Below are 24,879 nucleotides of genomic sequence, written 5' to 3'. Positions count from 1 at the left end.
AAGTTAATGGAAGTTGGAAAAAAACTTCAGTGAGAAACAGTGATATTTTAAGATGGTGCTTATGCCATAAAAGTAGATAGAAATCAGATCTGCAACCTTTCTTCATGGAAACGTAAATGAAGTAAAATACAGTAAATACAACACACAGAATAATAAAGTGACTGAGGCAACTCTTGGAAGATGAATTAGCTAATAAATGCAAGAGAATGAATAAAAATTCTTGAATGAGGAATTACAATTGGCAGTATTCAGTGATTCATTAATTGGTGGAGCATTTCTGCAATCTCCCTCCTCATCTGCTATGTACACCTCAACTCCATCATGAAACCTGTCAGCACAGGTCCAGATACAACCACAATCATCCAGGTATTCTTCCACAGGAAACCCAGTTAAAAAAGAAAATGAACAATCACACAACACAAAGCATCTCAAAGTTTGTCTTGAAGCATTTACACCTGAATCCCGTTCATAAGGAATATGAATGTATACTTACATATAATAATACTCAAGAATAAATGGAAAAATGTGTGAAAAAGGAACTGAGAAAAAGACAGAGCATTTTGACTGCATTGAACTTTTTCTCTGTCCCTAGTTTTACTGAGTATAAAATCCTGTTAGCTTGCAAGCTGAGAAGAAATGTTTCAAGAAGTCTGAGATACATATTGAAAGAAAAGCTTGTACTTGTTTTTATTTTTACTTTAAAATTAAACAGGAGCTTGAAAGCTGCTCCATACGGCGGGAAATCAGCAGTAGTCTCCTTAAAGATGAATTAATGTCAGAATTCAGGGGGAAATGCCAAAGAAAGGGGAGTGAGCCTTCATGTCTTGACAGAAATACCCAAAACACATCCAGAGCAATGTCCACAACCATTTAAGGGACAGAAAAAACAACTCTTCTCAATGAAGACTTCTAGATAAGATTTGACATGCAACTTCTTACTAGTATCATGAAAAAAAAAAATCAATTTTAAGACTCAAATATGTAGTAGAAATTCACATGAACTCTAGAATTTCTAGCTCAATTTTAATACATTGATGTATTTACAAATAAAACTGTCCTTCTGAAACAAATATCAATTTTTTTAGGATTACCAACAAAAAGGCTTTAAAGATGGTTCTTAATTTTTTTCCTCTATACAGTTACATGCTATTCATAACTGATATAATGTCTGTTTTACCAGTGCCTCCTGTCCTGAAATAAATACAAAATATGTTTCAACACAATTTAACAGCACAGGTTGCTTTGAAATTATTCTCAGGATGATACAAACAAGTAAGGTTCTGCAATGATACTGTCCATAATGTTGTTCATAGAGATCAGAAGTATTTAATTGTCTTTCTGGTCAAATATGTAAAGGAGCTGTAAACATGTACAAATGGATATACATAATACACATTTTGATTTTTGTACTTAATTCCAAATCTGTTTTTACCCACAGAGAGCTTAAAATTTCAAAAATTCTGTTTTCCTAAGGTTTAAGAGCTGAATTGCATTATCAGAATTCAGCAATCAAGTAGTGTCTGTATGTGTATGTGTGCAGGATGGTGGTTTTATTAAACAAAACCTCACCTGAACAACAAAAAATAACTTTATAATATCACCATTTTTTTGGAGGTTTTTTACATCATTAAATTTATCAGCTGAAATAGCTTTATTTCCATTAAGCAAGCAAAAACAACAACAACAACAACAAAAAAATCTTACCATTAAAGTCAACTCCTTCCTTTTGTGTTTATATTCTTGAAGACATTTTATGAACCATTTCATACTTAATGGTTTGCAAGCAATCACAACAGTTGGGAATTGTGTGAAAAGTTGCATAGATTGACAGATGAAGTGAAAAGGTCTGTATTAATTTTCCAAATAAAGATATGCACAGAGTGGTATTTCACTATGATTATACTCTAAAGTACCAATTAGAACGCGTATTAGAAACTAGAGCAAGTTGACACTCTACAATAAAGCAAATAATTTCCAGTTGGAGGGGCAGAAAATGTTAATATGCAATGTTCAAGACTACAAGAATCTTTGTAAAAGGAAGTAGCTAATAAGGTTTAATGATGCATGTCAGGAAGCCACAGTATGTAGGGAAACACAGCTGGCTTCATTTTGTAAACTATTTGATATACACATCTTTCTAGTTCACGATTATCAGCTGTGCAAGTGCCACAGGGGACAGTTTAGCGTTCAGATCAGGATATTCTTCTTGTTCTCTAAATTACAAGTAAAATACATTAATATAATATGGTGCTGTAGGCTAGTGCCCCAACTAAAGCTTATCAGCTTACAAAAAAGAGTAAAGAACTCTTCTGTAAGATTCAGTTGGAACAATCTCAGCAGAATAAACAGACTGACAAATACAGAAATAATAAATACATTTATAATACAAATCTACACACATTTTTGAATGTCAGATTACACCCCGAAAGTTACTAAAATAAACACGAAATGTCATTTATATTAATTCATACCATTTCATGATGCATGTTCTTCTTTTATTATTAAATTAATATTAATAAAGAAATCATGGGTATTATGGATAGATAGCAACTATACAAAGCAGTATGCCTCCTGCTTTACGGCAATCCAAGTTGCTCAGTGACTGCAATATGCAGGTGACAGCAATTAGCAGCAGATGACAGAAGCACTTTGAATTTGTACCAGATGGCAGCTAAGGGTCATTGGAAGCTAGCAGACCTTCCACAAGGAAACCGTTGTGTAGTACAACTATAAAATTCTTCAGTACTTAGAAATAAATTTTTCAGGTCCTCAAAAAAAAATTGGAAAGTCAAAATAGAATATAAAATATTATGCAAGGCATTAAAAGCTCACCTATTGTTTACAGAATTAAATATATTTAAAAATGAAACAGTGCATACAGAGCATATCATCACCTCACAATAGGGAACGCCATTACAAAACTAGTAGGAACGTCAGCTAACATATTTGGTAAACGATTCAAACCTGTGTCCCAAAGCAGAGGCTACATAAACACACTTTTTCTTCAGTGCATGAGTAAGATACTGACTGAATACATGCTTCAATGCAAGAGGAAAAAAAAGGCCAGGGGAAGACACATACATGAAATACAACACATTAATGGGTACCCCTCCACACTTCTGCCAGTGCCCTCAATAGTACTCTTTCACAGCTCAAACACAATTAGGTGCATCTCATTTGCAAAAATTAATTCCCACAACCATGCCCTTGAAATTTATAATTACACACAAATTTGCTTTACTTTTTTTTTCTGCAAATAGAGAGAGAGGTCCCCTTAGATGGAGCACAGCCCTGCACTTTACTGTGTAAACTACCTCAACAAGCCAAGGAACAGACAAATTGATTTGATTACAAAGGAGAAAGTAGTGATACAGTAATAGCTGAAACAAAAACCCAAAAGTGAGAATAAGAGGCGCACATACAGCCAGAGAACCTTTGGGAATTCCAAAAGTATGTTTAGATAAGGTCAATGAAATGGCTACTCAGCTGCTTATGGGGAATATCTTTCCATGCATAAAACTGTTAAGAAATCAACCATGCATTCACAAGTTGAAGCAAACAACTTGATAGCAGAGCAGATGAAAGATATGTGAGTTGTGACAAAAGTAGCTTTAAAAGGAAAGTGACAGGGCTGGATAGGCTAAGGAGGAAGGATCATATAGAAGGATGCCAATAAGGGCTGAAGAGGTGAACCAGGATCATGATCTTTTATAATCACAAAATGAGCGGAAACTGACCAAGACAGCATTTTTCAAGGTAAACAAATAGTGACAGATTATTATATGATAATCTCATTTTATCAAAGACTTAAACTTCTTCACAAATGTACTACATGGTCAGCAAAAAAACAAGCATGTGTAAGATGTGTAAAGTGATGAAAGAAAGAAAGGGCTAGGTGGCACTAGTGAAAATATTAGTGAGACCAGAGTAACAGGGTGGAAAACCAGAATAAAGCAAGAGGGGAGAAGAAAGGTATACTGAATACAAAACAGAGGACTGGTGCTGGCTAAATCACATGAAACAGAGACCATAGATTTACTAGGGAATCACAACAAGCTGAATCTAAAGGTTTTTCAACAGTTCTTTCAAAAAAAGGAAATATCTGTCCAACCACTTTCAAACTTAAAGTAGAAAAAAAGCTCTATATGAAGGCAGAAAAACAACAAAAAAAGCCTATGCCTCAAACCCAGTAGGCATCAATAAGAATCTTATTTTCTTCCTTGAGCTGAGTCACAAGTCATCTATCTTTGCTTTTATAAAAGGAAATATTTCAGTGGATTCCTTGGAGACCATGAGATTAAGAAAAGATTCCACAACGTCTCCAAATCATAAAAGAATTGAAACTGAATGCTGTTTTGTATAAACAGTATTTTGGGATACATTCCAAAATATATGATGGGAAGGGAATGAGCTTTAAGAATATGAAGAGCAATTCATTCTTTGCAAACTAATACACAATCTAAACCACAATATTTTCATCTGGTACAAGCCGGAATTCTGATTTTAATGCTAAATGTATCCGCGGGCTTGCTCTCTGAACTGAGGTTAAAAAGAGGGGCAAAGAGTGTATTTGTTAAGAATATGACAAGTTTGTTACTTCAAGCGTGCAAACATAACTCAGTAAATTATCTTAGTTATGATAACTATGTTCAGCCTACATCAAAACAAATACTATGTCCAGATATGGAGAGAACTTTCCTTTCCCTCTAGATATCCATCACTATAGACTGAGATTTCAAGTCGCGAATCATGACGGTTACTGAACCTCCAGTACTTAGGGAAATACAGACTTTAGCTGCATAAACGAAAACCTCAAAAGATATTTTTTTATACTTGCTCTATACAAAGAGAAGGCTATTGAATAATCACAGTAAACAATAATTTATGATTGTAAAGCATCCAAATACAAGCTCTGAAAATTTGAAGAGCATCTATTTTAAGAATGCTCTGCAGGTCTTAAAGATCTTAGTTTCTGACATTTAGGACATCCCTTTTTCATAATAATTGTGAAAAATAATAGCTAATATACTTTGAACTTACCCATCTCTATTCCTTCTTATGTAATTCCTTTCCATATTGGAAAAAAGTAAGCATATTCAGAAAAATATTAAAACTATTGTAGAAATCACAAAAATTATGCAAAAGAAAAATTATATAGGCTTTTCCTAATAACATCTAGGGTTCTTAAGGACCTCAGGCACACCTGACCTTCTACACAGTTGCAGTATCAAGTTTTTGGAACTGTATGTTTCAGGAATGTGTTTGCATGGATCTTTACTAAGGAAAAAATAATTCCAAAAATAAGGTTTCAGATTTCCAGTAAAATACTCACAGTAAGAAAAAAAAACACAGAAAAAAATTGCTGACTGTGGTACACTGCTCTTATTAACAAACACCCTGTGCACAGACCATAACCCTAATACAGGAAAAGACACAACATCAATATTTTGGTTGCCACCACTTTGGCTCGCTCACTGCCAGCAAGGCCTCACAGGTAGAGCCTTCTGAAGGTGGTACAGCTCTAAGCTATGGGATGAGGTCTCAAGTACCCTCTGAGAGGCTGCACCCTTTGCTCCTACCCTCTCCATCTCCCAGCAGATGCATTTGGCCAAGAGCTTGATTAAATTCTGAATGGAAACAAATCTATAAGGAGCAATGTAAATGTAAAAGTAAACTCCCTCAACCGATTAGCAGCACTGGAGGCAGCAGCTGAGAGGAAAGAGCCTCTTTGAGAGCTCACTGGGATACTCCACACAAGCCAGCTGTGCAGGGAATCTCCATTTTGCACTGTCTCCTATAGAATGACAACATTTCAAATTATTTATCACAAATCATTCACTTTAGCCTAGATTGCTACAGGTAAAATACATGTAATTTCTGGTGAATAAACAACAAGTTGTTGCTATTCCATAACTTGATCCATTTTAAGAATTGTTCTGACTGTTTTGTGAGATTAATCTATTTTAATAGATTAACAGACTACTTCAGAAATGGTATACTCCACCACTGATCCTTCCTCAAACACCACTGGAAATGGCATTGAACTACAGAGAAAAATTCTAATCTACACATGTTATAAAAATACTAAGACAACAAAAACCAAGCAACATTTTAATGGAAGTATCCAAAATGGGAAAAGAGAGATCACAAACCATCAAGTAACATTCTTGATGAAAATCACAAGAATTTAGGACTCCAAGTTAGATATGGCTTGTGGCTTGTCATTCACATTCTGGCACATATCAATATTTATCCTTATTTAGCCTTAAATTAGGGAATTAATTAACATTGTAGGAATTTTACAGCTGTGAATAAACTACTTGGTTTTGCAAAATCAGTGGAAGAGCTTGCCATCAACTCTAAAACACACAGTAAACTCAGAAGTTTATCCAGAGTATAGTGAGAATTCTCTCTCAATACCAAAGAGCCATTCTCTCCCTTGTTCTGTATATTGTTGTACACCAATTATTTTGTTTAGAACTAAACTGTATATTGTTGCCCATGCTTTGCCTTGAAGTAGGATTGTAAACAGTAAGTGGCACCAGTTGAAGAAGGACAGTGATTCAACATCAATTTCCCAAGCAGCAGTACCACAATACAGTGCAGCCAACCTCTTCAGTCTGGTCCTTGTGCAGCATTCTGACTGAGTGCCTCAGGCACCACAGAACAATGTAGTGCACCACACTACTCACATGCAGCCAGAAAAGACCAATCACATGCCTTGGTATATCAATTGCACGGTATGTTTAATGGTTTCAGAACAAATCAAAGGTTATTCTGTAACTTTAATTTGTGAATTGACAGCAGGTTACATCATAGAATAACTTCTTCTCTAGCTCAGGGATATAACAATAAAGTAGTTAACCAAGTGATGATCTAACATTTTTGAGATGCCAAAGAAAATACATTAGGATCAACTTTACTCTAAGGCTACAGGCAGCATACAGTGCACACAAACCCAAAATTAGTAGTTTTTGAAACCTAAGAGTACTGTGAAGCATTTAGCTAGGTTGGATGAGAAATTAAGTTGAATACTTTAAATTGACCACTCTCAGTTCCTGTTTCTTTTGTGGCTCTTCTGCTCTCCCCCAACCCCACCTCCTTTATATCTCGTGCCTCAGTTTCCTATTTGTGGTACTACAATTTTATTTCTTTTGAGGAGAAAAATACATACACTGTTATTTGAAAAGCATTGCTAACGTGCATAAAAGTGTCCCACCAAGTCTCTGAAAAGAAGCAGCTGTAAATAAAACACAGGAGTGTACAAACCCCCCCCCCCCAGTACAACAGACTGTTTGCATTAAGTGATTTCTGTCTACATATATACCCAAGGAAGTCAATCAAGACTTTCAGTCTTATTGTTTTCTTATTGTTTTAATATCATGGTATAAATCTAGTTTTGTATATATGAAAGAAAACTGAAAACCTCAGCTCCTTTATGTGGAATTATGTTTTCTCCATACTAGTCATCTAAGAATTGAAATTCCCACTTTGACACTTTTGCTGTTTCAGTTAATGGAGTTAAAGATAATTATAGTAGGTAGATGTTCTCTCTGTCTCAGAATAAAGGATAGAAATTTTGCCTTTGGTTTGACAAAACACTGCTGACTGTTTCCAAGCATCAACATTCCCACGGTTCTGTTTTGGAACAACAAAGGTGCCTCTTCTGCCATATAGACCTTTCTTTCCAAACTTTTAATGAAAAATACCTTTGTCTTCCCCCTTACCTAACACTGTTCCATCCTTCTTGCCGAGATACTCTAGGCTTTTCAAGGTGCTACTCTCCTTCCTTTGCTCAGAGATGACAGCACACAGAGAGAAAAGTATGTGTAACACTACATTACACACATTTCCTTGTGGCCTGATCCCACCAAATCTGCCATACACCAAGAAAGGGATTCTCATACTTCATGGGAAGCTGGTAGTTAAGCACTTTCTTGGACAGAAGCTCTGCATCAGGGGACAAACTAAGTATGGGGACTACATACTACCTGTAGGTGACAGCTTTCTCTATTTTATCCACTATAAAGAGAAGGTTTTAGGAGGATTAACTACAGCAGACTATACTCCAATAAGAGTGCTGCATAAACCTTTTTCTTATAAATGCTTAACATGAAGAGCCACGTAACAGTATTCACTTTTCTTTTATCCTGACCCTTCAGACATACAGACAGAGAAAGCCATTCTTCTCAAACCGACTATGAACATCAAATCATCAATTTAGTAAGAAAAACATGCAAGTGAAGTTACTGGGGTCTTGCACAACAGTGCAGCATCAGGATGAAGTCAATGCCTTCATGAAGCTCTGAAGAGAAATGCAAACTGGACTTAAAAATGTCAGCCTTGAGGTGGAAAACATAAGAATTGCTTACTAATGCCACTAACAAGATGTTGGACAACCTAATTTATTGATGTTCAAAAAAAGTGTGTCAAGGCAGGAGAAGCATATATTTTGACTATCGAAAAAGCTATGCTGAACAGGGAAATTGGTAAAGTGGCATCAGTTTCTGTGAACACATGAATCTGCTCCAGCCACTCTATTTCACACCAAATAAAGAACTGGAGGGAGGGGTATCCTTTTTTAGCAAATATTTTTCAAAAATTATACTCATAAGAAAGGGAGAAAGAACACAGATAAAAACCTTTTAAACACAGAGAAGTAAATTTGGTCACAAAATACCAGGAAGAAATTTTATGGGAGTAGAGAGAGAATGAGAGAGAGAGAGAAAGCGCGAGAGAGAGAGAGAGAGCAGTAAAGGGATAGTCCCTCAGTTTAACAGAATAGCAAGGCCATTTTCAAATAACCAAGGGCAACATATACACACAACAAGAAAAATAACAAAACCAACCACCCTTTTGAGATTTTAATTTATTAAAAAATTCAAACCAAAACAGCAAACAAGCAACAAAAGCAGGAACCATAAGACATGGAGTAGTTAGCTTTCAGGCTAGTTAAGAATTAGGGTAAAAATAATATTACTATTTTGAGGAAAACTGAATGGTTATTATGAAGTTTTACTTCTGATGTTGAAACTTAACAGCAGATGTAGAATTCTATAAAATAAGGGGGGAAAATTGTTTTGAGTGCTGCTGGTAAGGATTAGCAACATTAAAACTATTTTTATACTAATCTGAAGCACACTAGGCAGATTACATGCCGCAGCTCCTTTAGAGAGGCTACTGATTTCTCAGGAGTTCCATTTAATTTCTACTCATTTTGATGCATTACTGTGTACATTCTAATATATATATATATGTGTGTGTGTGTGTGTGTGTGTGTGTGTGTGTGAGTGTATCTTGCAAAGTCCAAGTAATTTTAATGTTTCAATCTTAGTACACAAATACATTCCCTTGAATTTATTTCCACCTCTTTCCAAGTCTACTGTGTTTTTTTAACTTCACCCCCAAAATCTGCTTCCATTGATGGAAACAAGTCACATTTGCAGAAGGGCTGCATGAACAGTCTTGCTTTCTTTGAAGACCAAAGCTGTAAAAGCAACTCTGAATTTAGATAACAAAAAACTGTTCTGCACTTTAAATAGGTAAGAATGAACACACTGCAGAATTCCAGAAAAAAAAAACCCAAAAAACCTTAGTTTGTTAATTTCCCTCTTGGTTAATTAACACCTATAAATGACCTTTAGCATTGACAAGTCCAGCTTCATCCAGGAAGCCAAGGTTTAAGAATATCTATCCAAATAGGATTGATTACTGATTACAGCATTGTGAGGAGCACAATTCAATCTGATTTTTTTTTTTTTCTTTTAAGGCTGGAACTGCATTCCTGAGTAAGCTGATGTGACTGCCAATGAGGTAAAATGCAGAGACTCATTACACTATAATGTTGATGTTACCACTTCTAAATTTATCTAAAGCACAGAACATGCATCATTTTCGACTGAAATTAAACCTTGCCAGAAATAATTTTTCTTTATATTGTTGGAATTAAGAACATATTGAATTGATCCATTAAGAAAATTCTATGCTCTCTATCTTTGTGTTTTTCAGACTGTGTCTGCATCCTTAGGCAATGAAACAATTTTTACAATTGTAATAAAACAAGTAAGTGTTGACTTTAAGTTAAGAAAATTGTTGCTCAAATGACTAAATACTTCAGCAAACACAATAAATCCTTCTAAGTTTAGCATAGAGATAAATCCCATGCTTGAACAGGTACATAAATTTCACAATTTTTCATATGCAAGTTTGCTTAAACTTTTTTCAGTTTTAGTCTTCTGCTGAGTGTTTATTGAGCAGGTCTGCATCTCTAAATTTTCATATTGGTTCATTCAAAAAGCATCTACTGTTAAGCATGAAAACTAAAAATTCATCATTAGAAAAAACAGGTTTATAGTACAAAGTACAGCAGTAATGTTATTCTCCAGCAAGAAATACAATTGTAGCACTTATGTGTATTCCAATGAAGAGAGGACTAGTAGAAGTGTCAAGCCATGTACTTCTTGCTTATTTCTGGACATAGGAGTTGCAGTTTGACAATGTAATTTGGGAATCATACATCTCAGTGTTTGCTTTCTCCCAGAGAAAGGAGACACCAGCGTCATTGAACTATATTCCCAAAAAGAGTATATCAACACATTGTACAGGAACACCTCTAGAATGTTATTTTTATTTGTTTTCAAAGAGCAGCAGAGAGAGACAATGTGCCATTTAAACACAGCTTCAAACAGTTCTTGAAACAATACTTTCCTAAAGGAGAAAAGGCAGCAGACTTATTTCCTCTCAAGTTTGCAGCAATAGCACAATTGATCAATTTAATTTTAATTGATCAATTTAATTTTAATTTTGTTTCAGCAAGTTGGATCCAAATTTCTTTTTCTAATGTTCAAATCTTTAATCTCTCAACTGTAACATATCTTCTGCTCTTAAAGGCTATTTTAGACTCCCTTTGCCCTCCTTTTGGCTCCTAATGCTACATACCCTACCTAACATGTAACCACTATTGTCAAGCTTGAAAAAACACAGGAAGATTCCCAAACACATGAAGGAGGAATGAACTAGACTACTGTTTCCTCTGCCTCCTGCATGGCTAGCTAGCACAAAATATTACCTACAGGCAGCAAGTGTCTCATCATACAGAAGTATGCAAACCAAGTCCACCCCATGCTAGAAGATACAGAGACAGTAAGATGCAGACTCCACAGAAAGGTACAACTACAACTACGTTTTAAAAAAGATGACAACTATTTTTAACACTGCAGTACTGCATTTCATCACTTACTCAGCTGTGAGAGCTGTGTTTTTCTGTTTTCAGTTCCCAAATTCATCCTTACTGGTCATATTACATGATGATTACTGCTTTAAACAAGGTTGTTCAGTCCACAGAGACAAAATCCCCATGCTGATATTATTGTTGAAATATTCACACAAAAAATTTAACATTTACTAAAAGTCTAATACATCTCCAGAATATGTTGAATTTGGGTAATGTATGTTACATTTATGCATACTCCCCTATCAATTTACTACATTAAATAATTTCATTTTAAACACCTGTGAGAATTATTTGTCAGAATTCTTAGAGAAAGATTCTATTACAAAAGGGCTTGTCTTTGTATCCGATAGAATAGAAAATAACTATACACCACAAACATTCTGGTTCCATTTTACTCTATTAATTTAAAATGCATGTTACAAAGATTAAAATAATAAAAGACCATCTTAAACCACATAATGGTACATATCACCTGTCTCTGTCAATGAGACATTTAAAAGCATCTCTTTATTAGAAACACAAATCAATACACTCAGGGGACTGCAATAACTGCTTCAAGCAACTTGAATTATCATTTCACTCTTGATGTTCCTACTCAGAGCAACTTATTATGAATGGCGTGAAAATGGCAACCTGTCACAATTGATTTTTTTTCTAAACCTCTTGCAATAACTTTTTCCCCTTCTTAATATAATTATCTTCTTACTAAACACAGGTCTAGGTTGTAAGTTACAGCCCACAGCTGAAGTTTTATTTCTTTAAAACAGAGTGTGCTCCCCAACTTACCTTAGAAACATTACTGATTAAGGGAGGAGCTATTTGCTTTGTTTAGAAAGAACCTTGTATAGAGGGAAGCACTGAAACTTCTGGTAACTTCTCAACAAAAAAATATCTTGAAAATGTTTTAATTGCTTGCAAAAACCCCTGAAAGACTGTTCTGGATACTGACTGGAACCTCAGTTATCTTGTTCTATCACCACTGGGAGCCTGAATAAACTTTAGTAGTGTGTTATAAACACTCCTTAAAACTACTGTGTACCTTTAGCCAAATACATTACAGTAAAATTATCTGGGAGAAGTAAAAATGAGTATTTAGCTGTGAGACAGAATTATAAAAGTCTGAAGATGTACATTGATAATTCAAAGACAAATGCCTCCATTACTCCTAGCTAAAGAAGAATAATTTTCCTTGCAAAAGGTGACTGTGGCAGAATTCACTTCTTGTACCAAAATTCAAGTCAGCTCAGCACACATGAAACACATCACAGCAAAAACTTGAAGATTTTTGGGTTTAGGTGCACCTACTTTTAAGTTTTCCGAGAACAGATTCTAGCAATCCCAGAGTAAGACTTACTTACCTTATTTTTTGGATTGGATGTGTTCATTACACTTCGTGTTTCCTTGCCTGTGTAAATAACAACACCAATTACAGTTCCTGAAAAACAAACAAACAAACAAAAACCCAGAGGTGTCAAGTAAATCAGAGAAAATTTTCCCAAATTAAAACTTGCAGTAATTTAGCTCCTTAAACAAATCAATTGTATGAAAAAGCCCCAATATTTATGCATACTACTGAGTGCTGTTTTTCAGAATGTACAATGAAGAATCATTGTAACTTCTGAAATAAATATCCATGAAGATGATAACACACTTTCCTTCTTTTTTATGGAAGCAATACTTCCAATGAAATTGGTTAAAAACTTGTATTTGAACTTAAAATTTCCTCCAACTGTTTTCAGAAGTTAGGACAGTGTAAATAACTGGACAAGGAATACAAAAATAAGAGAAGTGGTACTGAATGCATCACACACTAATTGCCTGCTACCTCTACCATCTATAATGATGTAAAATCTGGTTCAGCCAATTAATTACTTTGATAGAATGTCACACAGAAATATTCTCCTCTTCATTAGTTTATAAAAATGATCCCCAAGTTTTAATTATTTTTTAGACAATTTTTACAGCACAGTATAGGAAAATTTGGCTTCAGCATCACTAAATAAATTTTTATATTAAACAAAATTTTATTTTTATTAATAAAATATATCTATTGTACTGTAACACTTTCAAGCACTATAAACAACACTATAACACTTTCTAAGCTTACCCCCCCCCCCCCATTTCTATTACTTTATCAAGTGACCTGACCTGTACTTTATGGCAGTACAACCAATAACGTGATTTTTGTGGTGGTCACTGTGCTATAAAGAAATAATTAGCATAACTATTCAGAAACTCCCTGCTCAGAAAACCTTAAAATATAGAAGTATTATATGCTTATCTGACATTAACTTGTCTTCAGCAATCAGAAGAACATGTAAGATCAGCAGACTACTGCTGATCTTACCACTACTCTCATAGCATAACAGGTCATAAAATATCGAAGAAACACCCAAAGAAAAACAAAGATTGCGGTTTAAGATGTTTGCACTAAAGATGTTTGCATTTACTCAAAAATAACAATGTGTTTAACCTCAAATGACAACAAAGTTTTATGCAGCTGCTCACTCACTTCCTCCCCAGAGCACTAATGATGGGATGGGGAGGAGAATAAAAAAAACAAAAAACAAACAAAAAAAACAAAAAACAAACAAAAAAAAACCAAAAAAGAAAACCCAAAAAACCCCAAAACAAACCAGCCAACCTCCCCCCCATCCTCCCCCAAACTCCACCACAACTCATGGGTTGAGATAAGAATGGTTTAATGATTGAAACAAAGTAAAACATAACAACAATACAAGTAATACTCACGATAATATTACTGATTATAAATACTGTAATGAAAAAAAAAAATACCACCAAACACCTAAGTGAAACAAGTGACACGAAACACAGTACCATTTCTTACCATCCACTGATCAATGCCCAGCCCACCCCAAAATTCCTCCAATAGTCATTACTCCATGATTTCTGAACTCTTTCTACTGTCTCCAACCAATGTCCACATATCCTTTTGGAGCACTTTATTTTGGAGTGATCCTGAGCTGACCTCTGTCCAACAGTCAGAACGCACTGGACAATATCCTATAGGGACTCCCCTCCTGCACACTCCAACCACCTCTGCCTTCACAGTTGTTTAGTTCAATAGAAGCTAGGGAGGACTCTACATTCCAAGTGGCACATTTCTACAAAGTGTCACCCAGCTAGGCTACTGCAGCTCAGAAAGACAAACTGTCCCACTTGTCTCATATTTTGCTCCTTGAAAAGTTGGTTTTAAAGGTGAAAGTCAGATAAATTCCATTTTGACTATTGAACTTAGAGTAGAATTTTGGTTAGATCTGACTAAACTGCTGCTTATAACAAGTTGTTGATCTTCAGTTTTCAACTTTTTTACATTAGTACAGTATTAGTGGTAAGTAAGTGTTCCTTAGATCTGAAGTGTGTTGGTGTAGGGAACTCCAAGCCTAGTTTCAGTGTCCCAAAGTGGTTGCACCAGGGACAGTTCTCGTGTCCAATAAAAAGAACTGAATCTAATTTGGGGTTTCTGGAAGCATAGCTGTACTGCAAGCCACAGCTTATTAAAAGCAATGACTCATGTATTTTTACGTATGGGGCCTCTACAAACTGGGTCTCATGTACACTGGGCACTCACTGACGGGTGAGGGCAGAGTGGTTAATGAAGGAGGGAGAAGTTAGGAGATACCACTAGAACAAACATGAGGGCCTAGAAAAAGAAATAAAAGGAGACTTGTGAAGAATTAACACACACAAATAATCAGGCATACTCCGAATCCAGTGTGTGATCATATCAATTTTGGTATCTCCCAAGCACTACATGAACCATATAAAAACTGGGGTGCACTCAAATTAATTACAATTGTATGTAGGCATGAGCAGAAAATACTGCTTTTGACAGCTGTGCAGTTATATAAATTGTTCTGATTTTATCTAAAGTGACTTCACAAGACTGATACCTGCCAAAATGATGGCAACATTTCATTAATACAAATCTTCTCTTAATAGGTATCTCAGCAGGTTTCTCAGAAAACTGCATTATCTTGTTCAGAATTTGAACCACACTGATCATTACTACAAATGGAGAATAAAAAGCTGAAGTCCATATTGTAGTGGACATTTTGAAGCTTTTTAAAATTTAACTGCTGACTTTCCTCTCTCCCTTTCTGAAATGAAAGCTACTGAAGCTTTCAATAAACAAACACCACAGTCATGGATGTCACAAGCAAGATGATCTGAAATGTAAGTAATTTAACTGAAGATAAACCAAGAAGTTTTCAGAATACTCGGTGGTTTAAATTATTTGTTTATATTTAAAGGTGTTCCTGCAGGGACAGTAGTTTTTCAAGTTTTCACTAACCAAAATTTCCTTTCCTTCAGGCACTATTATTAATTCCACAGAGATAAAACACATTAAGAATGACAGAGATTCTGTGCCTTACTGCTACCTTTTTAAAACCTGCTGGAATGTTGCCTGTAAGTGGAAAAGTCAGAATATTGTTTCCTATCTCACTTATTAAATAATAACACAAGGATGACTGCATGCTTTGGACTTGACAGAAAGGCTTTTGATTTCCATCTCTGCCAAAGGCTTCCAGCGTGATTCAGGCATATTAATCTTTGTCCTTTCTAGGGTTAGGATAAACATCATACAGATGGTCACCACATCTCTGTCAGAGCTTTACAGCAAAATACAGAAAACCCTGCAGATTGGATAGCAGTAGGAATCGCCATTTAGATATCTAAACTGTCTGTTTTGAAACTAGGTATATATTAGGTGTAGTAAAATAGATCTTTTTCTTCATTTAGCTTACTGTTATCCCAAGGGGATATCTTCTTCCCAAGAAGACATACTAAGTCCAAGGAAAGTAAACACCTCCCAAATGTGCAAATTTGAGTAATCTCACTCTTCTGAACATTATTTTTTGATATTACAAACGATGTGGAACAGTTTCTTCTTGAGTTGACATTACACAGTTTTGTTGAACCAATTTTTTTGTTCCCAAAATTCACAAAGAAAATGAAGTCTTAAATTATAACAAATACTTTTCTTGTCATTTGTACCGTTCTAGCGAGAGGTGCATTTTTTTCTCTGTAGTATCCATTTTTGTAGTATTGTGATATTTTCATGAGCTTTGGTAATCTGAATTCAAGATGCAATTGGTAAGATGCCTTGAAACCTTTAAACACTTAAATTTACTGTGACAGATCTGCAAAATGATTGATTTGTGGTCTGTCTCTTCTAGAACTGTCACAGCATCAGCAACCAGAGCTCAAGTTTTCTGAGGTATTCCCCCACATAATTCCCCAAACACCTTTCCCAGCCTAACCTTGACCCTCTGTATCACCTTGACAAATAGCAATGGCATCTGTCCTGGAGATATTGGGCTCTCCTACCAGATGCAATGTGGTTTTTGTACTATGTCAAAGAGGAGTATCAGGAAATTCAGCATCTATTAATCACTGGGAGGAGAGCCCTCTCACCCAATAACTGTCCTGTAAGTCCTACGCAAAGCCTTTTTAAATATTAAATAAGGCCTTGTATTTGCAACTCGGATACATGCAGTATGTCAAGATAACGGTGCCAGGTTGACCCAGAATACTTTGTAACAACCTACAAGGGGTTGGCAAGGGCATAACAGCGTCCTGATGAGTCACCCATTTGCTTGGCTTAGTAACAGATGATGTCCAGGCTGATTAGAGAGCACTGGAGGAAGCAGCCTTCCAAGCTAGACTTCAGTCAAGACTGTCATGCTGAAGAATCTTAGGCTAAACAAAGAGATGTACAGGAAACATTGCAGGGCAGAACTCTACCCCTCACTTGGACACAGGCCACAAACCCTCTTTCTTGAACCAAAGTGGCATTGTAATAGAATTATTAGGCTTGCACACAGACATCATAGACTTTCTGGGTGAAAAATACCTGTGTGTAACAGAACTGTGAACCTGGACAGTAAGGAGACTGAAATAAGTGTGGGTGAGGTAGCGGGCTACAGAGTAGAGAACTGCAGACTTTGATATGCTATGGGCTTTTTATTCTTCTGTTTTCATGTAATCCAAATTCTACTCTTCTGTAGAAGCTGTGCACAAGCATAGTCTTCCACTACATTTTTCAACATAATTAAGGGCTGTGACTGATCATAGCAGGGGAGGGGATGCAGAGGTGCCTGCAAACTTGTGTAGGCAGAGTCCACCTTTGATATCCTTCCTCGGCAGGTTTAAGCAAGTCAGCTTATATGTGCTCATAATGCAGTCAGACAGTGACCAGTATTTTTATTAGGATTTTCAGTTGTCACAAATCCTGGAAATTCAGTTATGAAATCTACTTTAAAAAAAACCCCAAACAAATTTAAGTAGCTCAGCATCAAGTGCTCTAACTTAGCTATGTACATTCAACTCAGAAGTGAGACGGAAACAACTGAACGATACATCAATTATAAACCAGATCTAGAATATCTTAATTTTAACAATCTGCTAGATGTTTTACCTTATGGTCTTCCTCATGACTATATGCACAGTGCATCTATAAGACCTTATAAATGCCTTATTAGATAAGCAACACACTGAAGATAACAATTTCCTACTTTTTGCTGAAAGCCCAATCTTATCAAATGCTAAAATTACACCCACAGAGGTCCTGAGCAATTCTTAAGATCTGGATTTATGCCATACAAAACTTACGCGAGAGAAGCATACTACCATGGTATTAAATTGTAGTTAACACATGAAATGAGGTAAGTGAAATGAATGATATGCCATGGGTTAGATATAATTAATGTCACAAAATCAGTTACTGAAGGACACTATTCTTCTGCGGGAACTTAAGCTAACTTCTGTATGCACATCATGACACCATTTTTTAATTTCTTGATCGCATTACTTTTTCCTTCAGAAGGGGCTGCAGTCTTGAAGAGCCATTCAATATTTTTTACTTTGTATCATTCAATGAGTTTGTCCTGAGTCTCCTTAAAGTCTTATTTCACTGTTGAAAACTATGCTCCAACAAGAGAATTATCTTTTCCTATGTTTTTGTACTGCCATCATTAATAATGAGATAAAGTCCTTCAAAAATAATTAAACTTTCACAAGACCCCTCAAAAGTAAAAACCCCAAACTTATCCTAAGGTATAAATTCTAAGGAGCACTGTTTCCATTAATATGGGTGCCAACTTTAGACAGCAGATCAAGAGCTCTCAGTCAATAGCTACACTTCTAAAAAAATAATCTACCCTGGAAATGAAAACATGAACAGCTTTCAATTAAAATTCAAACATACTGATTCAGAATTACTGACTTTGCAAATGCATACTCTTTGAGTGTAGTTTTCCTCTGTACATAGATTTGAGGAAAAGCAAACTCAAATCAAGTTTACCCAATACTGAACTTTATACTTCATGAGAAGCATCTTTTTATACAAACTTAAAGATCTTAGCCACCTAAGTTAAAAACCTAACTGAGGACAATTTTAGGCATCATCCATTTGACTGAACAGTTTCAGAGAGAATAGTTTTCCAGTGCAATCAAACCAAACAACACTAAGAATCAAAGAATATGTCTATCTTGTCAGCACTCTGAAAAGGAATGCTCAGGCACAGACTCCTTTGCTACCTCCTCAAAATTAACCTCTTCCCCACAGCCTTCCAGCAGACCCCTCACTGACGTAAGATGTCTTCATAGTAGGGACAAACTTTACAATTTAGCTGGAAACACTCTTTTACTTTCTTCCCCTTTTTCAGCTGTTTCAAGCTGTTTCAATTCCCCATCTTAAATCCGAGTTTTTTCAGAAATCTTGCACTCCCAATTCGTTATTCTCAGCCTTTTCATGTAGAAAAATAAGCACAGCCCTTTTGACTTTTCTTACACACAGCAAAAATGAAAGAAAATAAATTTGTGCTCTTGAAAACAGAAAGTTACAATGGCCTAAAGTCTGAATACAGTATCTAGATAATAATGTACGCTCATTTATAGTATCTGGGACATATATGAAACAGTAGCAATAGTTAGATTCCAGATTTTAAAATTACGTAACTTTATAACTGATCTATTCTTTCTGATTAAGATTTTGCCTAATACAAGATACTAAGCATGGAGTATATATAAATGAAATACTTCTAAAAAATGCAAAACCACCCTTGCTTTTAAGCAGGGAAAATCATTCACTGTGAGCTAAACAGACCACCTTACAACTTGGAAGTTTTAATTAAATCAAAAAGGTCAGTGATTTGAGTGGGCTACAAGGGACTGCCCTACTGCAGGAACAAAATGTAAGTACAAAAACCCCCAAAGCTATTAAGGAAGATTAAAAATACACGAAAATATTTTGAGCAGCATGATGAAACCACTGGGGAGGAAGAAAAGCAACAGTTTAATAGTGTGGAAGACAAAGGTATTTTAAAATGAGAAATATTTATGGATTTTGAAAAATAAGGATACACTTCCACAGAAGGTTTTAGATACATAATCAGCATTGTATTGCAGTACTTACCTGAAGCAACAACAGTGCTTGCCCATAATGTATTTTCTATGCTTAGGCTTTCATGAACTGCAGGATCGCTGTCTTCCTGTTAAAAATATGAACAGCTAGTAAGTAAATCACCATTACAAAAAGTTAAGAACCATGTCAAACCATCGGAATAACTTGCACAGGATGTTTGCATCCTTGTATCAATGGCTGTATAGTAGCATTCATTGCACATGCTTTGTCTATATACATAGACACAACTTTCCAAAAAGTGAAGTAAAGTTTGACGTTCGTATTACTTATATTCAAACATGTTTAAGAACTAAAGTCAAAAGTATTTTAAAAGTAACATATTCTTTTCCTCAGATGTAACAAACTGCAGCACAGTTTGCTTAGCATGCAGTTAAAGTGAGTTATGAACACTAACTACCAAAAATTAACACCTTCTTCTTTATTTAAATCATCTATAATTCATACATTAAGTTACAGACATCATCATTTTGCACCTGATCAATATTATATAACCTTCAGGGAAGAACAGCTAGACTTCTAAAATGAAAACCAGGCTTGTATTATGTTACCACATACTTATGAAATATATACACCTTGGGAAAATACTTCCAATAGAAAACTGCTTCCATGATTACTTTTAACTTCCCCTTTTTTCCTTCTCTCTCTCCTCCCAAGCAATAATGATCCACAGATTGTAAACAGACAATCTCTCATAATCAATTTGGAGCATGTACAGATTTGTTACTCATTAGCAGCTGTGAAATGTGCTGTTTACAACTACAGGAAACTTTAGGAGGTAGGATAATCAAGTGTATTTGATCAAATTACAGATTGGCGCCAAACATTTTGCAGGAAAGAGAGGATTACTTATTTATCAAAGTACATAATAAATTCTACATATTGTCAATAATCAAAACCTACACCCACTCCTCATCTCTATTTTGAAACTACCACCAAGCACAGGATGAGCTGCATAGAATTTTGTTTCTAAAAAAAGAAAAATCTCCAACTAAACACATAAGCTATTGTGTGTACATCAATGAATCCCTATATTGCAAGGAAACTATAGCTCTTATTCTCTTAAATGAGGAAAAATCAGTGTTTAAAAGGCATAGTGAACCATTCTGACAAAGACAGAGGGGAAGAGAGAGAGGATATGGAATTAGCATTAAGAAGAAAACCACAAGTTTTGGATCAAGACTTATATTCTGATGACCCTGGGATTAGCTCACTTGGTTAGGGCATGGTGCTAATTATGTCAAAATTGTGGCTTAAATCCCCATTATGGGCCATTCATTTAAGACCTGGAGGTGATGATCCTTGTGGGTCCCATACAATCCAGAACAGTCTGTGATTCTGGGAAGAATCATCAATGTTCTGTAATATTAGCCTTAAATTAAGGAAAAGGGGAATTATTTTTTGATTCTTACCAAAGGAATTAGTACTGCAAGAATTATTTGCTATAATTCTATGCATTATGCATTCTATGCATTATAATGGTCCTAACTCATAATGCTTAGATTCCTGGTTCGATTTATAAGTGTTCCCAAATTATTTGGATTCTGTGATTATTTCTGTGTTTATTCCAAACTGAAAGTAAAAAGAACCAGAAAACATTCAAAAAGAGCAATAAAGGTCAATGTAGCTTCCATAGTAGATATGACTAAATAAACCTGACCTCTAATGAGAAATATGACAGACATCTATGAAACAGGCACCTAAAAAGGGCCGATAGATACTGCTTACTCTTACCAAAGTAGAAAGAAGTCATTAAAAAGTCAGCAAAATTACAATTACAGGCAATCCCTCATAAATATATAAATAACCTGTGCAACTCCTTCCCATTTGAATGTTAAAAGGTTACACAGGTTCAAGGGTGAACTGGGTAAGTTTAAAGAAGGAAAATTCATTACAGGTGACTCACAGAAACCAGCTCTAACTCAAGAAGTTCCCACATCTTGAGTTAAGAGACACATGACTCTTTTGAGGAGGCACTACTGTATCCTAACTCTAGCTGTAATCTCCTTCCCAGCACTCCGCTTCTCGCTATTGTTAAGAATAGGATACTAAGCCAGATAAATCTTTTGCTCTCCCTTATTCTTCAGTTAGCAGATTTTAAGACAGTATATTAGGAAACTATTCCATATCACAAGAAGAAATCAAAAGCCCTGCAATGATTGTGGAGAGCTGACAACACAGTCAAGAAAAAGTCATTTATCCAATGCCTACCACAGCTACAAGACCGGGTGGAATACCTTCTTTTTAGGTCATTCAAAATAGGAAAACATCAAGTGAGCTCTCTCTCTTTCCACTCATACTCATCCACAGAATGGTCTGGCCAATCACTTAGCTTCTGCTTATTTCATTATGATACTTCCATGTCTTTATACCCTCACCTAACATTTTCAGCTTTCTACAGTTCATTCCATTTCCCAAATACCACACCTTCCATACCCAAACAGATTGTGACCTTATCTGATTTTTCTTTTGTCATAAATTACTCAAATGAAAAATAAAAGGTGTATTTATGGGTTGTGAGTTAAGCTGCTTCACACTATTTTTATTTCTGTGTCTGGAGAGATGGTAGGGATAGCTGAAGCAGGGAAGGAGAAGAACTGCAATTCCTGAGTGAAACCAGACTTGTGTTAAGGAGAAATTTCTGCAAATGTTCTGACACTAACAGAACAATGTATGTTTCTGGTTAAACGAAATCCATCACTTAGTCTCATAGCAGAAATTTGACATACAAGAGCTTCTTTGTCCAGCTGACAAAGTTTCCACTTAAGGTCTGCTGGGTTGAATTTCATTTGACAGCTGTATATTTATTGGTCTTTCAATTCTGAATGAAGTTCATTACCAGAATGGTGCAGTTCAGTATTATATTCAAGCTTCATATTCAGGCTCGGTTTTTTAATCCGTGTGCAGCATTGATCATAGGGGTTTAAACTGTCTACAGTTCTTATTCAGAGATTAGTCTGTAGCTCTTGCATGTGCAGAGAAAAAGGAAATATGATAATTGAAATAAAAATTGAATATATCCTACTCTCAGTCCTTTTATAATTAATTTCATAAAGTCCTTTCATGAATTCATAATACAGCTGACCGAGGATCATGACAAATTTGAAGGAGTCATTTTAAAAGTTTCAAAGCTACCATTTTTTAGAAATTCTTGCAAATAATGACAGAGGCCTTTGAGACTAAACACCTAATTCTAGAGTGAACCAGTGTACCACTTCTATTTGATCTTTTCAAGCTCTGTTCCTGCATGACAAGATGCAGTACAACAACCCCCACCAACTTTTGTAAGAAAGTGGAATACACGATAATTTACTTGAATCACTGAGAGAGATTCCTTCCCCAACCCAACAGTTAATTCTTCTGTCTATGTTCCTGTTGGACAGGGTCAGATTAGGTTCCACACACATTAGCTCCCTAGTCAAGCTGTCTGTATAGCTATTACTGCCAGCATAAGGAAGTGGAGCCAAAGGATTTGCAAAACATCATACCATTCCCTTCAGTGGCAACATAAAAGTAAGCCAGATTGAAGTAAACACAGCCATTGCTTCAAAACAGGTAATTCTGTAACAGCAAATATGAAGTAAAAAAAATGACTTAACATTGTCTCTGCTAAAATACAAAACATATCCAAGAAAACACCTATATATTTAGCATCAGGGCAGAGATTCTACTCATCAATGAATACAGCTACATGCACCAGTTTTTGCATCAAGGTAGGTTTTTTTTAAGCTTTTGACAAGATGTTATATTGGGAAAAATTATATATATGATATAATATACTTCTGTACCACAGGAAAAAAAAGCTTATTGAAGTAGTTGAACGAAACACAATGGACTTCGTTTTCTAAGATTTCTACTAGAATATAAAAATTTAAGATAGATTCCCAAAGTAAATGAAGAGACTATGGGGACAGCACAGAGCTACAATAGAGAAGAAATACAAAAAAATATTCTTAAGGGAATGGTGAAAGAAGATCCCAAATTTAAACAAAAAATAGCCAAGTTTAAAAGCAAGAGAGACTTTCTATGATTCTATACAGAAGTAAGCTGAGGTTAAATAATACTGCCTATGCCAATACAAACTGATGTAATGCTCTAGAGTACTCTTTAGGGTTCAACTGGTAAAGGCTGGCTTATGAAGCATGGTTACCTTTTCTTGTCTTTTTACAGATTTTCAGCATGGATAAAATAGCTCCCTTATTTATCAAGCCTACAGAGGAGCACCGGACAGAAGATAAACTCTAGCAGTTTATCTGTTTACACCCTTGTTCTGTACACCACTATTTAAAAATAAGCTCAGCCAAGACATGGATGATGCCCGCAGAACAAATAAAACTATCATCTCATAAATTTCCACAAAACACTAATTTAGCTCATCTATTGTTTCTTGATAGATTGTCTAGTAAGTACAGAAGAAGGAGAAGAATTAATTTATACCATTATTTAAGGGCCAGGTACGATCATGCAAGAACATGCACTTGTTTTCATGCACTGACTGCATGCAACACACCAATATCCATGGAGAACAATGGAAAACAACTTCATGTGGAGCTGGCAAATATCAACAGAGTACAGCAAAGCTTTTATGCCTCCTGACATGGTTATGCAAGTGTTCTGCAATATATATCTTCTGTCAGCACTCAGATTTTTGTGGATAGATTTGTACTTAGAACTTGCTCGCTCATAAAAACTCCAGCACTGTGCTCCCAAGTTTCTGGTTTGTTTTATGGACACACACTTTTTGAAATTATCTAAGTTTGTCTTTTACATTGTTAGTACTCTGTCTCCATAATGGCGGAAAAAAGAAAAAGAAAAATCAATGTGCTATTACCCTGTCAACCTACCCTTGCAAGAATTCTTTGAACATCAATGCTTAAGTAGAAAAATGTACGCATTAGCATCACTAAGCATACTAATTTTTTTCTGCTTTAACATAAAATAGAAATGAGATGCAAGAACTGATTTATTGTAAGAAGCAAGGGCTCACAGCAAAAGCAGAAAGATAAATCAGTAAACGAGTGTCCTAAAACAACATTTCACAATGCAGAAGGTACACCATTAACAAAAACCAACCTTCGAAAAATATCTAGTGTGATTCACTGTGAACCAAATTTGAGGGCAATGCCCTCAGATGCTTGTACACAGAATTTCAGTTTAAACTATCTTTCCTACTGAAGTATCAAAAAACAACCCATGTATG

General features: G+C 35.5%; 1 protein-coding gene across 5 annotated transcripts in view; it reads right to left on the bottom strand.

Moving 5' to 3' along the window:
* Positions 1 to 24,879, bottom strand: part of ATP9B (ATPase phospholipid transporting 9B) — a 154,174-nt gene that overhangs the window by 56,289 nt on the left and 73,006 nt on the right. For all 5 annotated transcript variants that reach the window (XM_085051714.1, XM_085051715.1, XM_085051717.1 and 2 more), the window contains 2 exons: positions 19,674 to 19,749; positions 12,592 to 12,668 (listed from right to left, as the gene is read on the bottom strand). In XM_085051714.1, coding sequence (XP_084907840.1) covers positions 12,592 to 12,668; positions 19,674 to 19,749 — 153 coding nt within the window. The remainder of the gene's footprint in view (positions 1 to 12,591; positions 12,669 to 19,673; positions 19,750 to 24,879) is intronic.

This window comes from Lichenostomus cassidix, chromosome 2, assembly GCF_008360975.1.
Source record: "Lichenostomus cassidix isolate B80296 chromosome 2, HeHo_3.0, whole genome shotgun sequence".
Taxonomy (NCBI): domain Eukaryota; kingdom Metazoa; phylum Chordata; class Aves; order Passeriformes; family Meliphagidae; genus Lichenostomus; species Lichenostomus cassidix.
This window is presented reverse-complemented; position numbering and strand designations above follow the sequence as displayed.